The 17,007-nt window shown below is 49.0% G+C and overlaps 1 protein-coding gene across 12 annotated transcripts in view; it reads right to left on the reverse strand.

The window, feature by feature from the left end:
• Positions 1–17,007, reverse strand: part of Ank1 (ankyrin 1) — a 177,211-nt gene that overhangs the window by 64,160 nt on the left and 96,044 nt on the right. For all 12 annotated transcript variants that reach the window (XR_009055671.1, XM_057752204.1, XM_057752202.1 and 9 more), the window contains exon 2: positions 16,108–16,209. Coding sequence is in view for 11 of the 12 variants with exons in the window: in XM_057752204.1 (XP_057608187.1) it covers positions 16,108–16,209 (102 nt within the window). In the remaining variant the exon portion in view is untranslated. The remainder of the gene's footprint in view (positions 1–16,107; positions 16,210–17,007) is intronic.

The following is a 17,007-nucleotide window of genomic DNA, read 5'->3' on the forward strand; positions in this document are numbered from 1 at the left end:
AATGCATTTGAGGGGAGGAAAACAGGAAGGTTGCAAGGATGTCACCTATGTCCTATTTATATCTGGCCTGCCCAACCTGCAAGCAGCCAGTGAATATGGTTGGGTAAGACCTCATTGGATTAGGACATTCCTTACCGTGTGTGTGTGTGTGTGTGTGTGCCACTGCATGCACACGTGCAGATGGCCATCACATGCCATCCTCTTACAGGCTATGCACAACAGTTACTGCACGGTTCAACAGCAGCTGTGTGACTTGTTCATTCCACAGTATGAGTAAAATTATCAGATCACAGATAGACTAGAGCCAGCGCTGGTAATGGGAGAGGAAGTGCCTGAAGGCAGGCCATAGTCTGGACAAGAAGTCAGGGCCAGAGTAAGGAACACTGGACACACACAAACCCACTGTCTGTATTCAATTTGCAAAGCACAGATAAACTAAAAAGCCACTTGTCAAATGATGGGGTGCTTGGGAAGTCCCAGCTCTTCCTGCAGCTGCTCCTGTTTGGGGCAGGTCTGATCTTTCACAGACCTGTAGACAGAGATCTATCAATCCTACTCTGGAAGGCTCCAAGCCCTGATGTGTGGGGCTTCTGGGATCCGGTGGTGGGGTTGTGGTTGTGGCTACACTCTGCTTACCACGGGAGATGATTCTGGTAGCATGCCAGCATGGATATGGTTCATTTATTGCTTGGCTTGGCAGCATTGCCACCTAAATGGTGGGTATTGATTGGTCCTGAAAGCCTCAGAGCTGCAATGTTGTCGAGCCTGGAAGGAAACACCTAAGTTGGGGGTGGTTTTTCTCCTCTCTTCAGAGCCAGAGTGAGGAGCTTAATCCATAGCAATGCTGGATTCTAACCACAGAAAGCTGGAGGCAAGGTGTATTAGAGGCTCTCGGCTATACCTCTCATTCACAGCTTAGCACACCAAGGCCCACAACAGTTAAACTAATGAAGTCACACCATCCTTCTGCATCACAGCCACACGAAGGCCAGCCTGGTTTTGGGTGCCCTCCTCCCAGGAGCTAGCTCACTTCTTTCAAATCAGATAAACAGAAGCATAGTTTACTTTCGATCACAGTCCAAGAATCATCCCCAAGGATCTGGTTGTGGCCTCTGCGATTGATCTCAACAGTTCTACTCACTGTTCTAGTCTTCATCGGTCTCCCTTTCTCTCCTCCCTCGTTCACAAGCTGTCTAGAAGCCCACTCCCGGCAGAAGAAATGTTAGATGGACCTACCAAGAGGGTCCATCTGATCAATTCTACATCCCAAAGCCTATCTCATCTTTCTTCTTTGTGACTCTCTCTCTCTCTCTCTCTCTCTCTCTCTCTATATATATATATATATATATATATATATATATATATATATATATGATCAAATACGTGCATAAGGATATGATCAAATATGTGTATAAGGCTGAGGTTAATGTTGGGAAATCTTCCTTGATCAAATCTTCAACCTTACGCTTTGAGGCAGAGTCTCTCAATCAAAGCCACAGTTATCAAAGCCATAGATATCACTGGCTTCAGTAGGTGGTTTGCTGGGAGATGTCCCTCATTTCTGACTTCTGAGACTGGGCAGGAACTGCAAGCAGGCCACCATGTTCACAGAGCATTTATGTGGGCTCTGACGATCAGCACTCAGGTCCTATGGCTGGAGCACCAAGTGTGTCCACTGCTGAGCCATCTCCCCAGCCCTCCAGTGGGTTTTATTACTGTGAGCAGATGTAAGCTACACCTATGACTCAGGTGGTTTGAATTGAAAGTCCTCATCTGGACCACGGAACCAAAGCAAACCCCATTAGGCACAGCCAGCCAGGGCATGCAAGAAACCCTAGAGTTAGAACGCAACAAAACACGGGTGCAATGCCTGCTTCAGCTGCAGTTGCCACCCAGTGCGAAGCTCCACCCACTCCCAGGCCACGTGAGAGTCGACAGTGCCCGGTAGTGCGCTGAAGGTGATTAAGGAACGAAGTTTTCTCTTAAAGAACTCACTGTGGGAGGGACAGATCCACACAAAAGAGATATCCCAAATGTTCCTACAGGCACGGATGAATCCGCAGCACAGAGGAGGGTCGGACTACTCTTTAAGAAATGGTTTCATAGCCAGACAGCCAGTTCACGCTGACATTAGGGAGTCAAGTTCCTTTACAATGGCAAAGTGAAGATGCCATATGTGAGACTAAGGTCTAAACCCACACACTGACACGTCAGAAGCCAAGCATCCAGCCTGCTCGCCAGGTGTCCTTTTCCTCTCAGGAGGCGGCACAAACGCGCCAAGCCCCAGAGGCACAGCTCTCTGCAGGCACGAACTTCAGCAGGTGGATGGACGCTTAGCTGCAGCGACTGACCAACCAGCCCAGCGGCTGAAGCTGGAGACACCGGGGAACCAGCATTGTAAGGAGCCTCTGCTTTACTAAACGTAGATCTAGTTCTCCCAATACCAGTCTGTTTCAACACCAAAACAGTGTCCCGTGGATAAGTAGCAAATTTAACACTTTCCGTTTCTTTAAACGGTTATTTTTTTTTTAATTGCTCAAGTGTGACAAGGGAGGAGTACAAATGATGTGAACTATTTGTTCTTAGCTGCGACTGTGGACAGGGATGAACTGTAATCTGCCACCTCTTCACAGCCAGGAACCATATGCTTCTGCCTCAGCTGAATCAAATGTAAGCTGGTTGCCAAGACTGAGGCAGCCTGCTGGATCTCCTTGGAACTTCAGCTACCTCATCCAGCCTCCACAGTCACTCTCTCTCTCGAAGCCAAATGGCAGACATGCTGTTGAGGGGATTAGGCATGGGACGGAGCACACATTACTCCTCTCAGATAGCAGAGTGTAGAAGACAAGCACAAACGGGTTCAAGAGACAGGAGCCTAGGAGCATCAGCTAAGTGAGACGCGCAGCCACTCGCAGCCATTTTCAGTCGTGCTGTCCCGCAGGCCATGAGCTGGCCACCCTCTCTGAGTCTGGCTCTGTTGAAGGCTTTGTCTCGTGACCATAGTTTGTGTTTTGTCTTATGTGTATATTACATTAATGATAATGATAAGGACAGGAGACATGGAAGTACGTCTCATCTATGGCTGGAAGCAGATTTAATTCATCTGTGGCACGGAGAGTGAAGGTTAGGAGTGGCCCTGGGTTTGAGCCTCGTTGTGTCTGGTCTGTCGGCCTCCACACTCAGTCAATTCATTGGAGACCTCTTGACTTGGAAGAGCTGTGGGGTTTTGCCCTCGCAGGGGTCACCACTTCCACTTGTACTCTGCCAACAAGGAGATGATATATGTAGGCCTCTTGGGATGGTGTTGGCCTGTCTGGAATCCAGATTACCTGTCCCCTTTGACCCTCAGTGGAGTTCAGGAAGATTTATGATTTTTCTTTTTTAGATTATCTGTTTTGCTTTCTTACACTTAGGGTGACAGTGACACCCTCTGAAGTTTTTATACCCTTCACACTCCTTATCCAGAGCTCATACCATTCCATGCCACAGAGGCCTTAGTGAAGAGATGGTCTCTTTGAGGAGCAAAAATCTTCCCACTGCCGCCCACGCCAGCTCTCCTCTTGTGCTCTTGACCCCTTTTGGGGATGTGGTCCATTTTAGAGCATTTTGAGAAGCAACGTCTGAAGGAGGAGGAGAGCTCAGTGAGGCTGTGCAGCTGCTTCAACAGTTCTTAAGATATTCTTCAGTCACATTCAGCCTGCATGATTTGACTTGGAGCATTTTCTTGTACCAACTGTGAGGGATTCCATTGGCAGCCACTCGATTCCAGACATTTGTTCTCAGTAAACTGTTCCTCTGTTTAGCTCCTCTGATTGCCCCAATTACACTAATTGATTTCCAAATGTACAAATACAGTTGACATGTCACTGAAATTAGGACTTATCCAGTTAGGAGCAGAAGGGAAGCTTCAGACGGTAAGCGCTGTTATCCTGAGGTCTCACGGTCCATGGGAAATGTCATGGACGCCTCAAAAGCAGATGCCGATGGTCTCCCAACACGCAGCCCCCATGCTTCCTGATAGCCCAGTCATCCTATTCCTGAAGCACACAGCTTCCAACTGGATCTTCTGATGAGGGCTCACAGTGCCCCCTCCCACCTCAGAGTTTGCCTGGATTAGGGTCACTATTGCTGTGATGAAGCACCATGAATAACCAAAGCAATTTGGGGAGGAAAGGGTTTATCATGCTTTATGCTCCCCCATCACTGATCATCATGAAGGAAGTCAGGACAGGAACTCAAGCAGGGCAGGAACCTGGAGGCAGGAGCTGATGCAGAGGCCATGGAGGGGTGCTGCTTACTGGCTTGCTCCTCTTGGCTTGCTCAGCCTGCTTTCTTATAGAACCAGGACCACTGGCCCAGGATGGCACCACCATAGTGTGATGTGTTCTCCCCTATTAATCACTAATTAAGAAAACGCCTACAGGCTTGACTACAGCCTGATCTTATGGAGGCATTTTCTCAATTGAGATTTCCTCCCCTCAGACGGCTCTAGCTTGTGTCAAGTTGACATAAAACTAGCCAGCACCAATTTCTCAAATCTTTTCATTCCAGACCTATATTCTTCCTGGGAGTGAAGCTGAGACTAAGACCGTGCCATGACCACTACTGGGAAGCCATGCCTTGGTCCATTCACACTTATTATCATGTATTGGTTTTGCTTATTAGATCAGTTTCTTGCTCTCTGGCAAGGCAGAGACAAGAAGACACCGGCCAGGGGAGTTTCTGATGAGCAAGATCGGGGCTGGAGTCTAGGAATAGCAGTAGGGATGGCAGGGAAATAGAGGACCCTGAGTGCTAAGAGGTGCATGGGAAAATCCTACTGTGGTGGTTTGAGTAGGAATGGCCCCCATAGACTTGTGTGTATGAATGCTTGGCCGATAGGGAGGGGCACTATTAGGAGGTGCGGCCTTGGTAGAGTAGGTGTGACCTTGTGAGAGAAAGTGTGTCACTGTGGAGGCGGGCTCTGGGGTCTCCTATGTTCAAGCTACGCCTAGTGTGACAGTCTCCTGTTGCTGCCTGTGGATCAAAACAGAGAACCCGCAGTTCCTTCCCTAGCACATTGGCTGTCTACACGCCACCATGTCCTTCCATGATGATAACGGACTAAGCCTCTGAAACTGTAAGCCACCCAAATTAAATGTTTTCCTTTACAAGAGTCGCTGTGGTCATGGTGTCTCTTTACAGCAAATAGAAAGCTAAACTAAGACACCTATATAATTGTGCCATGGTGCCATTCTCCCTTTTACCAGTGTAGTCAGTAAAGAATCAGTTAAATGGGCTGGGCAAGTAGCCTAGTGGTGGCATGCTTGCCTAGAATGCACTAGGCCCTGGGTTTGATTTTTAGTACTGCAGAACAAACCAAAATACTTCAGTCAGGGTTCCTATTACTGCAATAAAACACCACGACCCAGACTGGAGGTGGTGGCGCACACCTTTAGTCCCAGCACTCGGGAGGCAGAAACAGGCAGATCTCTGTGAGTTCAAGGCCAGCCTGGTCTACAAGAACTAGTTCCAGGAACAGGCACCAAAGCTACAGAGAAACCCTGTCTCAAAACAAAAAACAAAACTAACAACAACAACAACAAAATCCCACCACAACCCAAAGGAATTTGGGGAGGAAAGGGTTTATTTCAACTTCCAACTCTTGGGTCTCACTCTATCACTGAGTAAAGTCAGGGCACGGATTCAAGGCGGGAACCCAGAGGAAGAAACTGAAGAAGTAGTGCCATCACTGCCTTGCTCCTCCTGGCTTGCCCAGCGTGATTTCTCATATACATCAAGACCACTGGCCCAGGGGTCTCACATCAAACATTAATCAAAAACAAGTCCCACAGGCCAGTCTTCTGGGGACATTTTCTCAATTGAGTTTCTCTTTTCCGAAATGACTTCAACTGCTTCAAGCTGGCATCAAAGCACCCAGGACACAAAACAACCAAAAGAATCAAGCAGCAATCTTGCCCCTGGTGTGGTCAGAATGTCTACACAGAGCTGAGGTTCCCAGGTTTCTGTTTAGGACCCCACTCCCCTGCACAGTTCTTGGCTGAGAACCAGGACAATAGATAGGCACAGCCATAGGAATGGGTGCCTAACCTCCACCTTTCAGAACAAAAGCCAAGGACGCTCTGGGAAGTGACCAACACAGTAAGCATAGGTACTAAACCACGGAGCCCAGGGGATCTCGGAACGGACCTGGAACAACTTGTGGCAGAAATTAAGGGAAAACTCAGAGATTCACAAGGACACAACGGAGAAGCCAAAATACTGAAAGGACTCCCTGTGTCCCAACTCAGATTTTAACATCAGACAGACATCGCTGAGGTTGAAACATTGAATGGAGCAGGGTCAAAAACCACAGCCTGAGGAGCTGCTGTACACCAGGTCCTCCTGTCACCTAAGGCCAAGAATGTACTTAGGAAGACGCCTGGAACAAGAAGGGAGGGCGAGCAGGTAGGTGGGGACACAGGAAGAGGTAGGCAGAACGAGGGAGAAAGGAGAGCCCGAGGGAAGGGAGAGACAGCTGGACTCTGGACAGAGTGTTGACGTTAGTAGACATCCATGCTTCTTGCCTTGGCTGCACGTGGGAGCCGGGTGGGTGGTCCCCTTACCCATGCCTGTTACAAGCTGGAATGCCTGGGGACAGGAGACTATCATGGATGTGTAGGAAGGTCAACATATATGAAGACTGCACAGAAAAACAGTCACAGCAGATGCACGCAATGGGGGGGGGCAGGGACTCTGTACTGTTTCTACCGTGTTTCTGCAGATAAGAAACAACTGCAGTATTAAAGAAGACAGGAGGGAGGAGTGGAGGCAAAGGCTAGAAAGGCTGAGGGAGAAGGGGCCACTCTTGGTTCTGGCACTGGAATAGGTTTTCTGCAAGCCTTTGGGGGAGATCTGACCACATCCACCCTGTTTTTGCAGGGCTCATGAAGAGTGGCCTGGAACAGAGTTCCACTGCTCTCCTGTAAGGATATAAGCTGTCCTGCCAGCCATCACACCATGCCAAGGGAACAGTCTCAACTTCACATGGATGCCTGCTGAGAAGGACCCTCCATCCTTTCTGCTTTCGAGGGTTTATGGCTCCGCGGAGACCACTTGGTGGGGGAAAGTCTGTTAAAAATATTCCATCTTGCAATTTAATGACTCAGGATGCAGACGGAGCTGAGTAACTGTCGGGGTTGGGAGGGGATACCTTTCCCTCCTCTGCAAGCCTGGATTCCTCTGGAGGCAGGGACAATTGTAGAATGGAAGGGGCCAGGAAGACTGTACCAACTTAGAGAGGGATCCAGAGAGAAAGGAACAAGCTGGCTCCGAGTATTTTTTCCCTTCTTTGCTTTATTACAACCTATATCCAGTTCTCTGCCCAGGTAGCTCCTAAGGATCATAGTTTATTCTACTCAGAAGGATGAGAGACACTGTGATCTGTTTCATTATCTGAAAGCTGAAAGGAACCACAGCAATTTCTGAGCTCTGCCTGGAGGCCAGTCGACCTCAGATCGCCTTCCCTCTGCTGTGGGGTTGCTCAAAACTCGCAGTGGCCTCCATGCTCTGAAATCCCACAGCTCAGCAACAAACCCACTGCTGAGGATTCGGGGCCCCTGGGAGTGCAGCGGGGAGGATGCTCGAGTTCAGGTTAATGAGAGAATGGGCTCTGAAATTGAGCGCAGCAGCTAAGAATATCTCCCATGTACTAGAAAGATTCTATGTCTGAGCTCTTGATATTTCGTTTTTAAAAATCAAGAGAGCCGTACCTCCCAAGGAAGGGCAGCAGGGTTAGAGGAAGAAGCCTGGGGAGGAGTGAGGCCTCTAACCAGTCTTCACTGTTTATCTAAACCTACTCGCACTGAAAATGATGGCCCAGCTGCCATCCTGATATGAGAGCTAAGTAATTAGCATCCACAGGAAATGCCTTGGATATGTGTTTTGCTGGCGCAGAGAAAAGCATGACAGTATTCCCACCAAACTGCCAACCACGGTACGTGGGGTGGAGGAAGGGCAGGCTTTCAGATGCCATACATTTCTGCACAGTTGTGATTTGTAAGTAAAACATGCATTCATCTTGCTGCTAAATTAAGAAATCAAAATTAAAACCAGAGACTTACTTATATACAGTCTGTAGCCATGAACATGCCCTCTCCAGAGACACACTTATATACATACAGTTTATAACCATATCACCCTCAACATGCCCCATCCAGAGACACATTTATAAATAGTCTACAGCCACACCACCCTGGATATCCCTATCTCAAAAGCGAAGTAGGACCGAGCCTGGTCAGTACATGGATGGAAGAGACACGCCAGTAAACAATGAGAAAAGTATCAAGTTCACCACCAAATGGACGAATTTTAGGCCCAGTCATACCTGTAGTCTATTTCAGTCAGGGTAGAGTTGAGAGAGAGTCATTGTTCTTGGCAAGTCCACCTGCCTCTCTCTCAAATCCATACCCTGTTTCCAAACGGTGAACGGTTCACTGACCCATGTTCCTGTGGAACTTGGAAACAGTCTCTATGGTGGTTTGAATGAGAATGGCTCCCATAGGTTCACATATTTGAATCTTTGGTCCCTAGTTAGTAGAATTGTTTGGGAAGGATTTGGAGGGTGGCCTCATTGGAAGAGGTGTGTCACTGGGTGTCTCAGGTTAGTTGGGATTGGTTGGAGTCAGAGACTTAATCCTTTGTAAAAGTTTATTAAGGATTTCTGTAAAGTGTCTCATTCCTTCCCCATGTGCTCTGCTGTTCAATGAAAACAGGACAGACAGAACTCATCCAATAGACACAGAGACACACACAGTCAGACACAGGCACAGGTTTTTGGCTGCAAAGAGACACCATGGTCATGACAACTCTTATAAAGGAAAGATTTAATTGGGTGGCTTACAGTTCAGAGGTTCAGTCCATTGTCCTCATGATGGGACATGGCGGTGTGTAGGGAGACACGGTACTAGAGACGGAGCTGAGAGTCCTACATCTTGATCAGAAGGCAGCAGAAGCAACTGTGTCACAGTAGGTGAGGCCTGAGTACACATGAGACCTCAGAGCACACCTCCACAGTGACACACTTCCTCCAACAAGGTCACAGCTCCTAATAGTGCCACTCCCTATGGGCTGAGCATTTAAGCACATGGGTCTATGGGGCCATGCCTATTCAAACCACACACTGAGGGTGGACTTTACGGTTCAAAACCTGTGCCAAGCCTGTCTCACTCCCTCTGCTTGCAGAGTGCAGATCAGATGTAACTGCTCAACTATTGCTCCAGCACCATGGCTGCCTGCCCACTGCCACCACACTCCCCACCAGGGCAGTGGTCACAGACTCACCCTCTGAAACTGTAAGCAAGCCCCCAATTAAATGCTTCCTTTTGTAAGTTGCCTTGGTCATGGTGTTTTGTTGCAGCAACAGAATGGCAATGAAGACTCTCTAAAGACCCTATCACACACAATTGCACACACCTGCTCCTGGGCCTGTGCCCCCCACCCCCCAGAGGCCTGGATTTCCTGAGGCCCTGCTTCATGTGTAATCAGGTCCTAGCTTGGCTGGGCGAGTGAAGAGTTTGCTATAGAAATGAATGCACACCCAAGCACCCTGACACCCATGCAGCCTCTCTTTTTCCTGAAGTTTCTCATGAGAAAGAGGGTCGACCACATTTGGTCTTCCCATCACAGCCATCAGATCACAGTGTGGGACTGGAGGGTTTGTTGCCCTTCCTGACTGTGTGACACAATATTACGGAAATATCTCAAACATTCTAAGAGATGGAACTTCTACCGACCTCACAGCCGGAGTTAATAATACATCTTGAAGTCACTTAAGACTGTTATCCTACTATGTAATCTGATTTATCTTAGATTTCCCATGTGATAAACTTTTACAGCCTAAGATAATACACACTTGCGATCATGAGTTATGTATCCTTCCATCCCCTAACCCAGAACAATGCCAGTCCTGAAAGCAGCAAATACAGAAGTCGAAAGCAACTTGATTTCATAAGATCTACCATAAAGGCTGAAAGCAACGAGGTATGGATACTGGTTGACAAGCAATGACGTTGGAGGTATGGATACTGGTTGACAAGCAATGACGTTGGAGGTATGGATATTGATTGACAAGCAATGACGCTGGAGGTATGGATACTGGTTGACAAGCAATGACGTTTGAGGTATGGATATTGGTTGACAAGTAATGACGTTTATTGTCTCAATCGGCAGGGATTGGTTGGAGCCAGTGGCTTAATCCCTTGTAAAAGTTTGTTAAGGATTTCTGTAAAGAGTCTCATTCCTTCCTCACATGATGTACGCTGCTGCTCAACAAAAACAGAACAGACAGACACACAGCTCATCCAATAGACAGACACAGAGACACACACAGACAGACACAGGCACAGGTACAAACATATTCACAAGACAGTCTTCCAGCAGGCACATATTCAGATTCCCACACAGGCAGACAGAGGACAGACAGCACAGAGAGCAGGAGGTAGAGAATTTGAATCTGGACTTGCCCTTGCCCTGGACTCCAAAAGGAAGTGCTTTTATTTTTTCCCTTAATGTGACCCAGATGCATCGTTAGTGACTCAGAGTTAATCCCTAATGTGTATAATCCAAGCACTTGATAGCTCGGAGTTCCCTCCTTTCATGGTAATGGCAGGGAGTGTGCTGGTGCAAGACGCACACACTCCACACACCTGATGACGCTTATCACTAATGTACATACTCCACACACCTGCTGACGCTAAGCTTCTCTGCCCTAGGCTCTGGGATGTGGGAAATGGCTCTGTTGGCTACAGATAGACATCCTTATGAAGCAGAACTAGATAATTACCCTTCTCTTCCTTCACTAGAAAGAAAGGGGAAAAAAACCAAAGCAGCCCCCGGCAGGTGGGTCTAAGTAGCAGTGGCCCCTGCTTTGGTGTTTTAGATGTCTGACCGTTGCTAGAACCTGTGCTGTATCTGGAAGACTCTTTGCCTCTCCTGGCTACACTTTTCCTGTGCCTTCCCTAGCCATCTTGCAAGCAGGCATGGGCATTTAAAGTGACCAGGCTGGGGACGGGCTTCAGACATCCACAATGAGGAAAACAAACATGACGTACTCCTGTGTGCAACAAAGAACAACTTGCTTTCCAACTGCCTCATAACTAGCAAGATGAACATCAAACAGAGTCGTTCCTGCTCAACCCCCGATACTATTTCCCTTTTAAAAATAACCCAGACTCTCAGGAGAAGCGCCACAGGCTCCCGCACGCAGGCAGGGAACTTGCATTGCCTCCCTCTCTTCCTTTGATGACAGCCAGACTCTCAGAGTACCAGATGTGGAACAATACAGCCTCTTCCCCTCATCACTACCCCGAGCTGCACCTGGGTGGCAAGGCTTAGGCAGTTAGGAGGTTCTCTGTGTGACAGCTGGGTATAGGCAGAATTTGGAACCACGTGGTCTAATGCCATTCTATGCTTGTCAGGAGCCCAAATATCACAGATAACAGACGACAATAGAAGGCTGTCTGTGATGATGGAGAGCCAGCCTCCCAGACTGGAGGGCTGCCCCTCACCTCCTTCACTGCCTGTCACCCCCAACCTCCCAGCATGCCACCGGGACCCCTGCACTCCTCCTCTGCGTCTGCAGGGATTAGTCACCTGTCAGTGGCCCCCACTAGACATGTCACAACAGCTTAGGGAGCAAGAGTGGCAGACACTGAAATCTCTGGCTCGTGTGCAGCCAGGAGAACACCACGTCTGTGTCCTCCAGGCGGCAGGTAGGCTTCCTGTCTCAGTTCTTTGAGGGCAGACCTTGGCTTTATCCACTGTTAGTTCCATAGTCTGCAGCCCTCATTAGCTTTCAGCACTGGGGTAGCAGGTGCACTGCTGGGGCCACCCAAAAAGGCCTTTTGCTTTGGGTTCAGCGCACGGCCCCCAGTGATACCATGTTGACTGACCACTCTAGAAGAGAGCCTGGGTTGTTCTGCCAGCTTGTTTCTTTTCATGTGGCTAGCCGGCAGTGCAAAAAGCCGATCAGCTCATCCTAAAGTCTCTTGTCAATCACCACAGTCTCCACACGATGATGTTTGGTTCTTGATGATGCTGAAGCTGGATGTATGAAGCCGGGATTGGTGGGAGTATGGTCACCTCCACATATCCCACCCCAGCCACGCTGTCCTTCTTGCTCCCAGATGAGATGAGTGCTTTCTGCCTCGGAGCCTTTCATATTTTCCCCCTCTTCTAGGGATGCCATTCCCTTTCTCTCTTCCTTTCTTGGTCCAGGCCTCTCCAAATTATCCCCTTAAGAACATGTCTAAAGCAGGTTTTGCCTCCTGGGTATCAACCATCAGATAAGGATGGCTATTAGCACATTTCCATGCCTGTTGTCGCTTTCCTTTACTAGCTCAGCCTGTGTATTCCGTCAGACATGTGTAGGAACTCGAAGGGAAGATGACACACAGCTGCTGCTCAGTAAACTCTACAGACAGCAAGGTTGTATTCTGAATGTCTTCTATCCCTTCTCATGGTGCCAGAATAAACTACTTGTGGGACCCTGTCTCAGGTCACCTTTCCTTCCCCTCTGAGTTTCAGCCTGAAAAGCCCCTGCTGCTGGCTACCTCCACAGACATCAATCCCTGCACTTCTCAACTTGTGACTTTACCATGCACATACTGTGTGACTACCTGGTGTCTCCAGGTCATTCTGGAAGTCCCTGCACCAATTCTAGTTCATGATTCAGGCTCACTGGCTCTGCTTCTTCTCACCCATGATTTTTATCTAAGCGACAAGCAAACAATATTCTCCTGGACCACCGCAGCAGCCCCATGACTGGACCTCCTACTGTTCCCTCTGTACCCTCTGATTGGAGCACAGTAGCCAGTGTGATTCTTTGTTAGTGCACCTCAGAGGAAAGCACTCCTGTGCTAGGACCCCAGGCTCATTTCCCTTTGCTCTCAGTCTAAAGATCAAAATTCTTAACGTGGTATCTGCAAGCAGGAGAGACGGTCCATGTGGGTGCACCAATACAATTGTCCTGGGGTAGCTCCACCCCTCTCGGTGAGCTGTAGTGGCTTTCATTTGTATTTTAACAAACAAAGCTTGCCTGAAGATCAGAAAAGTGAAAGAGCCACACTAGTCAGCCTTACAGGCCAGGCAGTGGTCACACACACACACACACCTTTAATCCCTGTAGTCACACTAGCTCGCCACAGAAACCAGGCGGTATTGGTGCAGGCCTTTAATCCCAGAACTAGAGAGGAATGTAAAACGGGAGGAGACAGCTCTCATGCTCAGTCTCATTCTGAGATTCCTAGAGGCAGGACCACCATTTTGGACTGAGGTTGAGGTAAGAGCCAGTGACTGTCTGCTTTGCTTTTTTGGTCTTCAGGTTGAACCCCAATATCTGCCTCTGAGTTTTTATCAATCGTGCTACAGTTAGCATCAGCCCCTTTAAGCTTTCCACCCTCGCCACTCTGTCTCTCCCTCAAATCCATCTCCTCCCATCAACAGCCTAGGGCAGCAGGCAGATGCACATACATAGTGCACACACGTGCATACACATGCACATACATGTCAGGCCCTGCAGGATGCTGTCCAGCTGTGTGATGTCAAGCTCTCCTTACCAGGAAGATGCAGCTCTATCTAGTCTTACCCCCAGCTGGGTCCCTGACTGCCCACACTCACCTATGCTGGATGTCCCTTCATTAACCCCAGCTTGACTCTCAGTTCCTCCATCTCTTGCTTAGGGTGAGGGGCCTTAAGGTATCCATGACTTCTAACTCTAGGTCAGGCTCCTCTCTACTCATCTTAGAGGAATATCCAGAGTAATGTTTCTCAACCTTCCCAGTGCCACAGCCATTTAATACAATTCCTCACATTGGTTCCCCAACCAAAAAATTATTCTATTGCTGCTCCATAACTGTAATTTTGCTACTGTTAAGAATCATAAAGTAAATATCTGTGTCTTTCCGATGGCCTTAGGCGACCCCCGTGAAAAGGTCACTGGACACACAGAGGAGTTGCTGCCCACAGGTTGAGAACCACTATCCTAGATCTTAACCATGCGTCATTATCCAGTTATCAGCCCTCCCTGCCCTCAGGGGTAAAGGAGCAGGGCTAATCTATGTCCCTGCACACAGGAAGACACTGGATGTGGGGGTGAACCTAAAGATCCAATGACCAAAGCAGGCATTATGGAGACGCTCGCACGTGTGTGGATCCGTGTGCACTCTGGTGTGCGTGTCCTCGTTTCCGTAAGGAGAACGGGGACAAGAACTAATAGATCTGGCCTGGGCACCCACGTCTCTTACATAAGTGAGCTTGGTCTACGTACACGACCTAGAGGAATTTCCCTTTTTTGGCAGACACCTCTGGCGCCTGTCTACAGAGGGCTTTTTCAGGAGGTGCGTTCACAGGAAGTGAAGCCTTGGTGTTTTACTGCCATCACAGGCCTGTGACCTCGGAGGATTCCTAGCCCCTGACCAGAGGACAAAAGCCTGTGTGGAAACTGCAAACAGCAAGCGTAAGCCCCAGACAGTGGGCTCTGCCCTGCAGGGGGTTATCTTATTCTCTGACCCCTTTCATTTCCTTGGGGTGGCAGGCAGCATCTGCCTTGAAAGGAAGGGGGATGGTGATAGCCAGGTCTGGGGTTTGAAACCTAACACAGGACCCCTTCCACATCCGCACACAGGGCCTGCACTGTTAGGGGCTGAGCCCAAGAGAAAGGGCGTCGAAGACAAAGCACCAATAATTCCCACCTGCATCTTGCTATCGTATTCTGACACACGGAATAAGACAGATAAAGATGGAGGGCCAGGGATGGCAGCTGCCACCACAGGAGATGAACTCACTTCCTGATGCCCCCAACCTTCTGCTGCCACAGCGAACCAGGCTCAGCCTCTGTCACCCAGCTGCCCCAATTCAGCTCGGAGGTTCTTTTGAGACTGGAGGATTATTCCTTGGAAGGCCTCCTTAGGGTTCTTACTCGCCTGGAAGTTGCATGGCAGCTAGGACACAGGAAGCCTTGGGAACGTGTAGGGTTTGGGGCTGCCCACTCAGTCCAGAGAGATGCTTCTGGGTTGTGGGATGAATGGTGACCAGTTTCTCTCTCAGACTCATCAGTCAAGACTTTCTCCTTGTCCCCAGGCCTTACTCCTGCTTTCTTGTCCAAAGCAATGTATTCAGCATTCTTGACCTCAGCCCAATCTCTCCTTCCTCCACATGAGACCTAGCTCAACCCCTGAGTGCTTTGAAGTCTGTGTGTGCATGGCTGTGGGTCTTTCTGAGAGGGAGATGACAGCATTCTTTTCTTCAGCCAGTCTGCCAACTCAAGCCTTACCACCACCACCCCAGGTTCACTGCCATGGACAGAATCACAATCATATCCTAACCTACCACCCGCCTTACCCTCCTTGCTCTTTCAGCTGTGGATTGAAGCCAGCACAAGGCCAACTCAACCCTAAGGGGATCTTGGCACCGGGGAGGAGAAGGTTATAGTCTATAGCGTCAGCCAAGCCTAGGGGGGCAGAGACATGATGATTGGCAAGGCACAGAGGCAGGTGGCCACTTGCATTCTGAGGGTTTGTTGCTGTTTCTGGGGACACCAAGCAAGCCTTTATCACACCATATATGAGGACATGTACTAAAGGGAAGGGGCCAGTCCCCAAGGACAAATAATATGGGTTCCACTTCTAGGAGGTCCCCGAAGTGGTCAAGTTCATAGAGAATAAAAGCAGAGGCTTGTTGCCCACATGACTTGTTTCTCTTCCAGATGCCCAGGACCCAAAGGGCTATTCATAGGTAAAGGGGATTCTACTCCATTGCTCCAGCATTGGCCTAGGGCTCCTCCTAGGTCATGTCTACGGCAGCAGCAGAATTCACAGCATCTTCTAAGGGAGAGGCTGCATTGGCCAGGCCTGAGCCTGGGTCCCACCGAAAGAGCAAGGTAGCCTTTCTATAGGATCTTGGCGGGAAGGCATCAAAGGAGAAAGGATACAGGGTGAGTCTCAGAAGATGCCCCAGAGACTTCTGAGGCTCTGGGAAGGGTCCAGCGTGACAAGTTCCAAAGTCTCAGACATGGCACCAGGTAGGAACCCCACTCCCGAGAGGACGTGCCGTCTATGTCCACCCACTGACCTGGTTACAGGTGTTGATGTCCACCCCATTGCGCAGGTGATCCAGAGCCTTGTCCAGGTTTCCCGAGCGTGCCGCCCTCAGGAAGCTGGTAGCAGCATCGGCCTGTGGGAGAAGACAAGAAGCCTTGAGTGTCCCCATGCGGCGAGGATCTTATAGTCCTGCATGGTCATCTCCTGCTATTGGGAAACCCTGGTGCACACAACACCCCCATTTGTGGTGTCAGCATCCCAGGTCTTGGTGGGCAGCTGTCTTATTGCTTCCCTTCCTTCAGGTGCTTTTGACAAGATCATCCATGCAAGGATTGAGTATTGAGTGACCCCAAACCAATCCCACTGGTGAACATTCAACATGGCTGGGTTTGGCTTCCCTTTATTTTTTTCTTCACTGTTAAGGATGGAATCCAGGGCCTCACACATACCAGGTTAGCACTCCACCACTGAGCTACACCCCCAGCACACCCACTCACAGCCACTTTTCTTTTTTCTTTTTTAATTTTGAGTAAGAGTCTCATTAAGTTTTCCAGGCTGGCCTCAAGCTCTCTGTAACCCCGGTGTACCTTGAACCTGTGATCTTCCTGTCTCAGCCTACCAAGTCACTGGGACTGCAGGCCGGTACCTCCAGACCTGTCTGGTTCCCTGCTCTTGCTGGGGATCAGGATATTATACAGGCTTCCATGCAAAAGATTCAGCAACATAGGTACAGAAGTCAGTACGGGCTTTGCCTTGTGTTTTTAGAAGTAAATAACAGATGTGGATATTATTCTTCAGTTAAAAACCCTACGTGACAGTTAACACTGTTACAGCTGGAGTCCAAGGTAGGCAGCATAGTTCTGAAATCCAAGGCTCTTTTCTTTAAGATGTGTGTGTGTGTGTGTGTGTGTTTCAGTTGAATGTATGCAAA

Source organism: Chionomys nivalis, chromosome 20 (assembly GCF_950005125.1).
Source record: "Chionomys nivalis chromosome 20, mChiNiv1.1, whole genome shotgun sequence".
Classification (NCBI taxonomy): Eukaryota; Metazoa; Chordata; class Mammalia; order Rodentia; family Cricetidae; genus Chionomys; species Chionomys nivalis.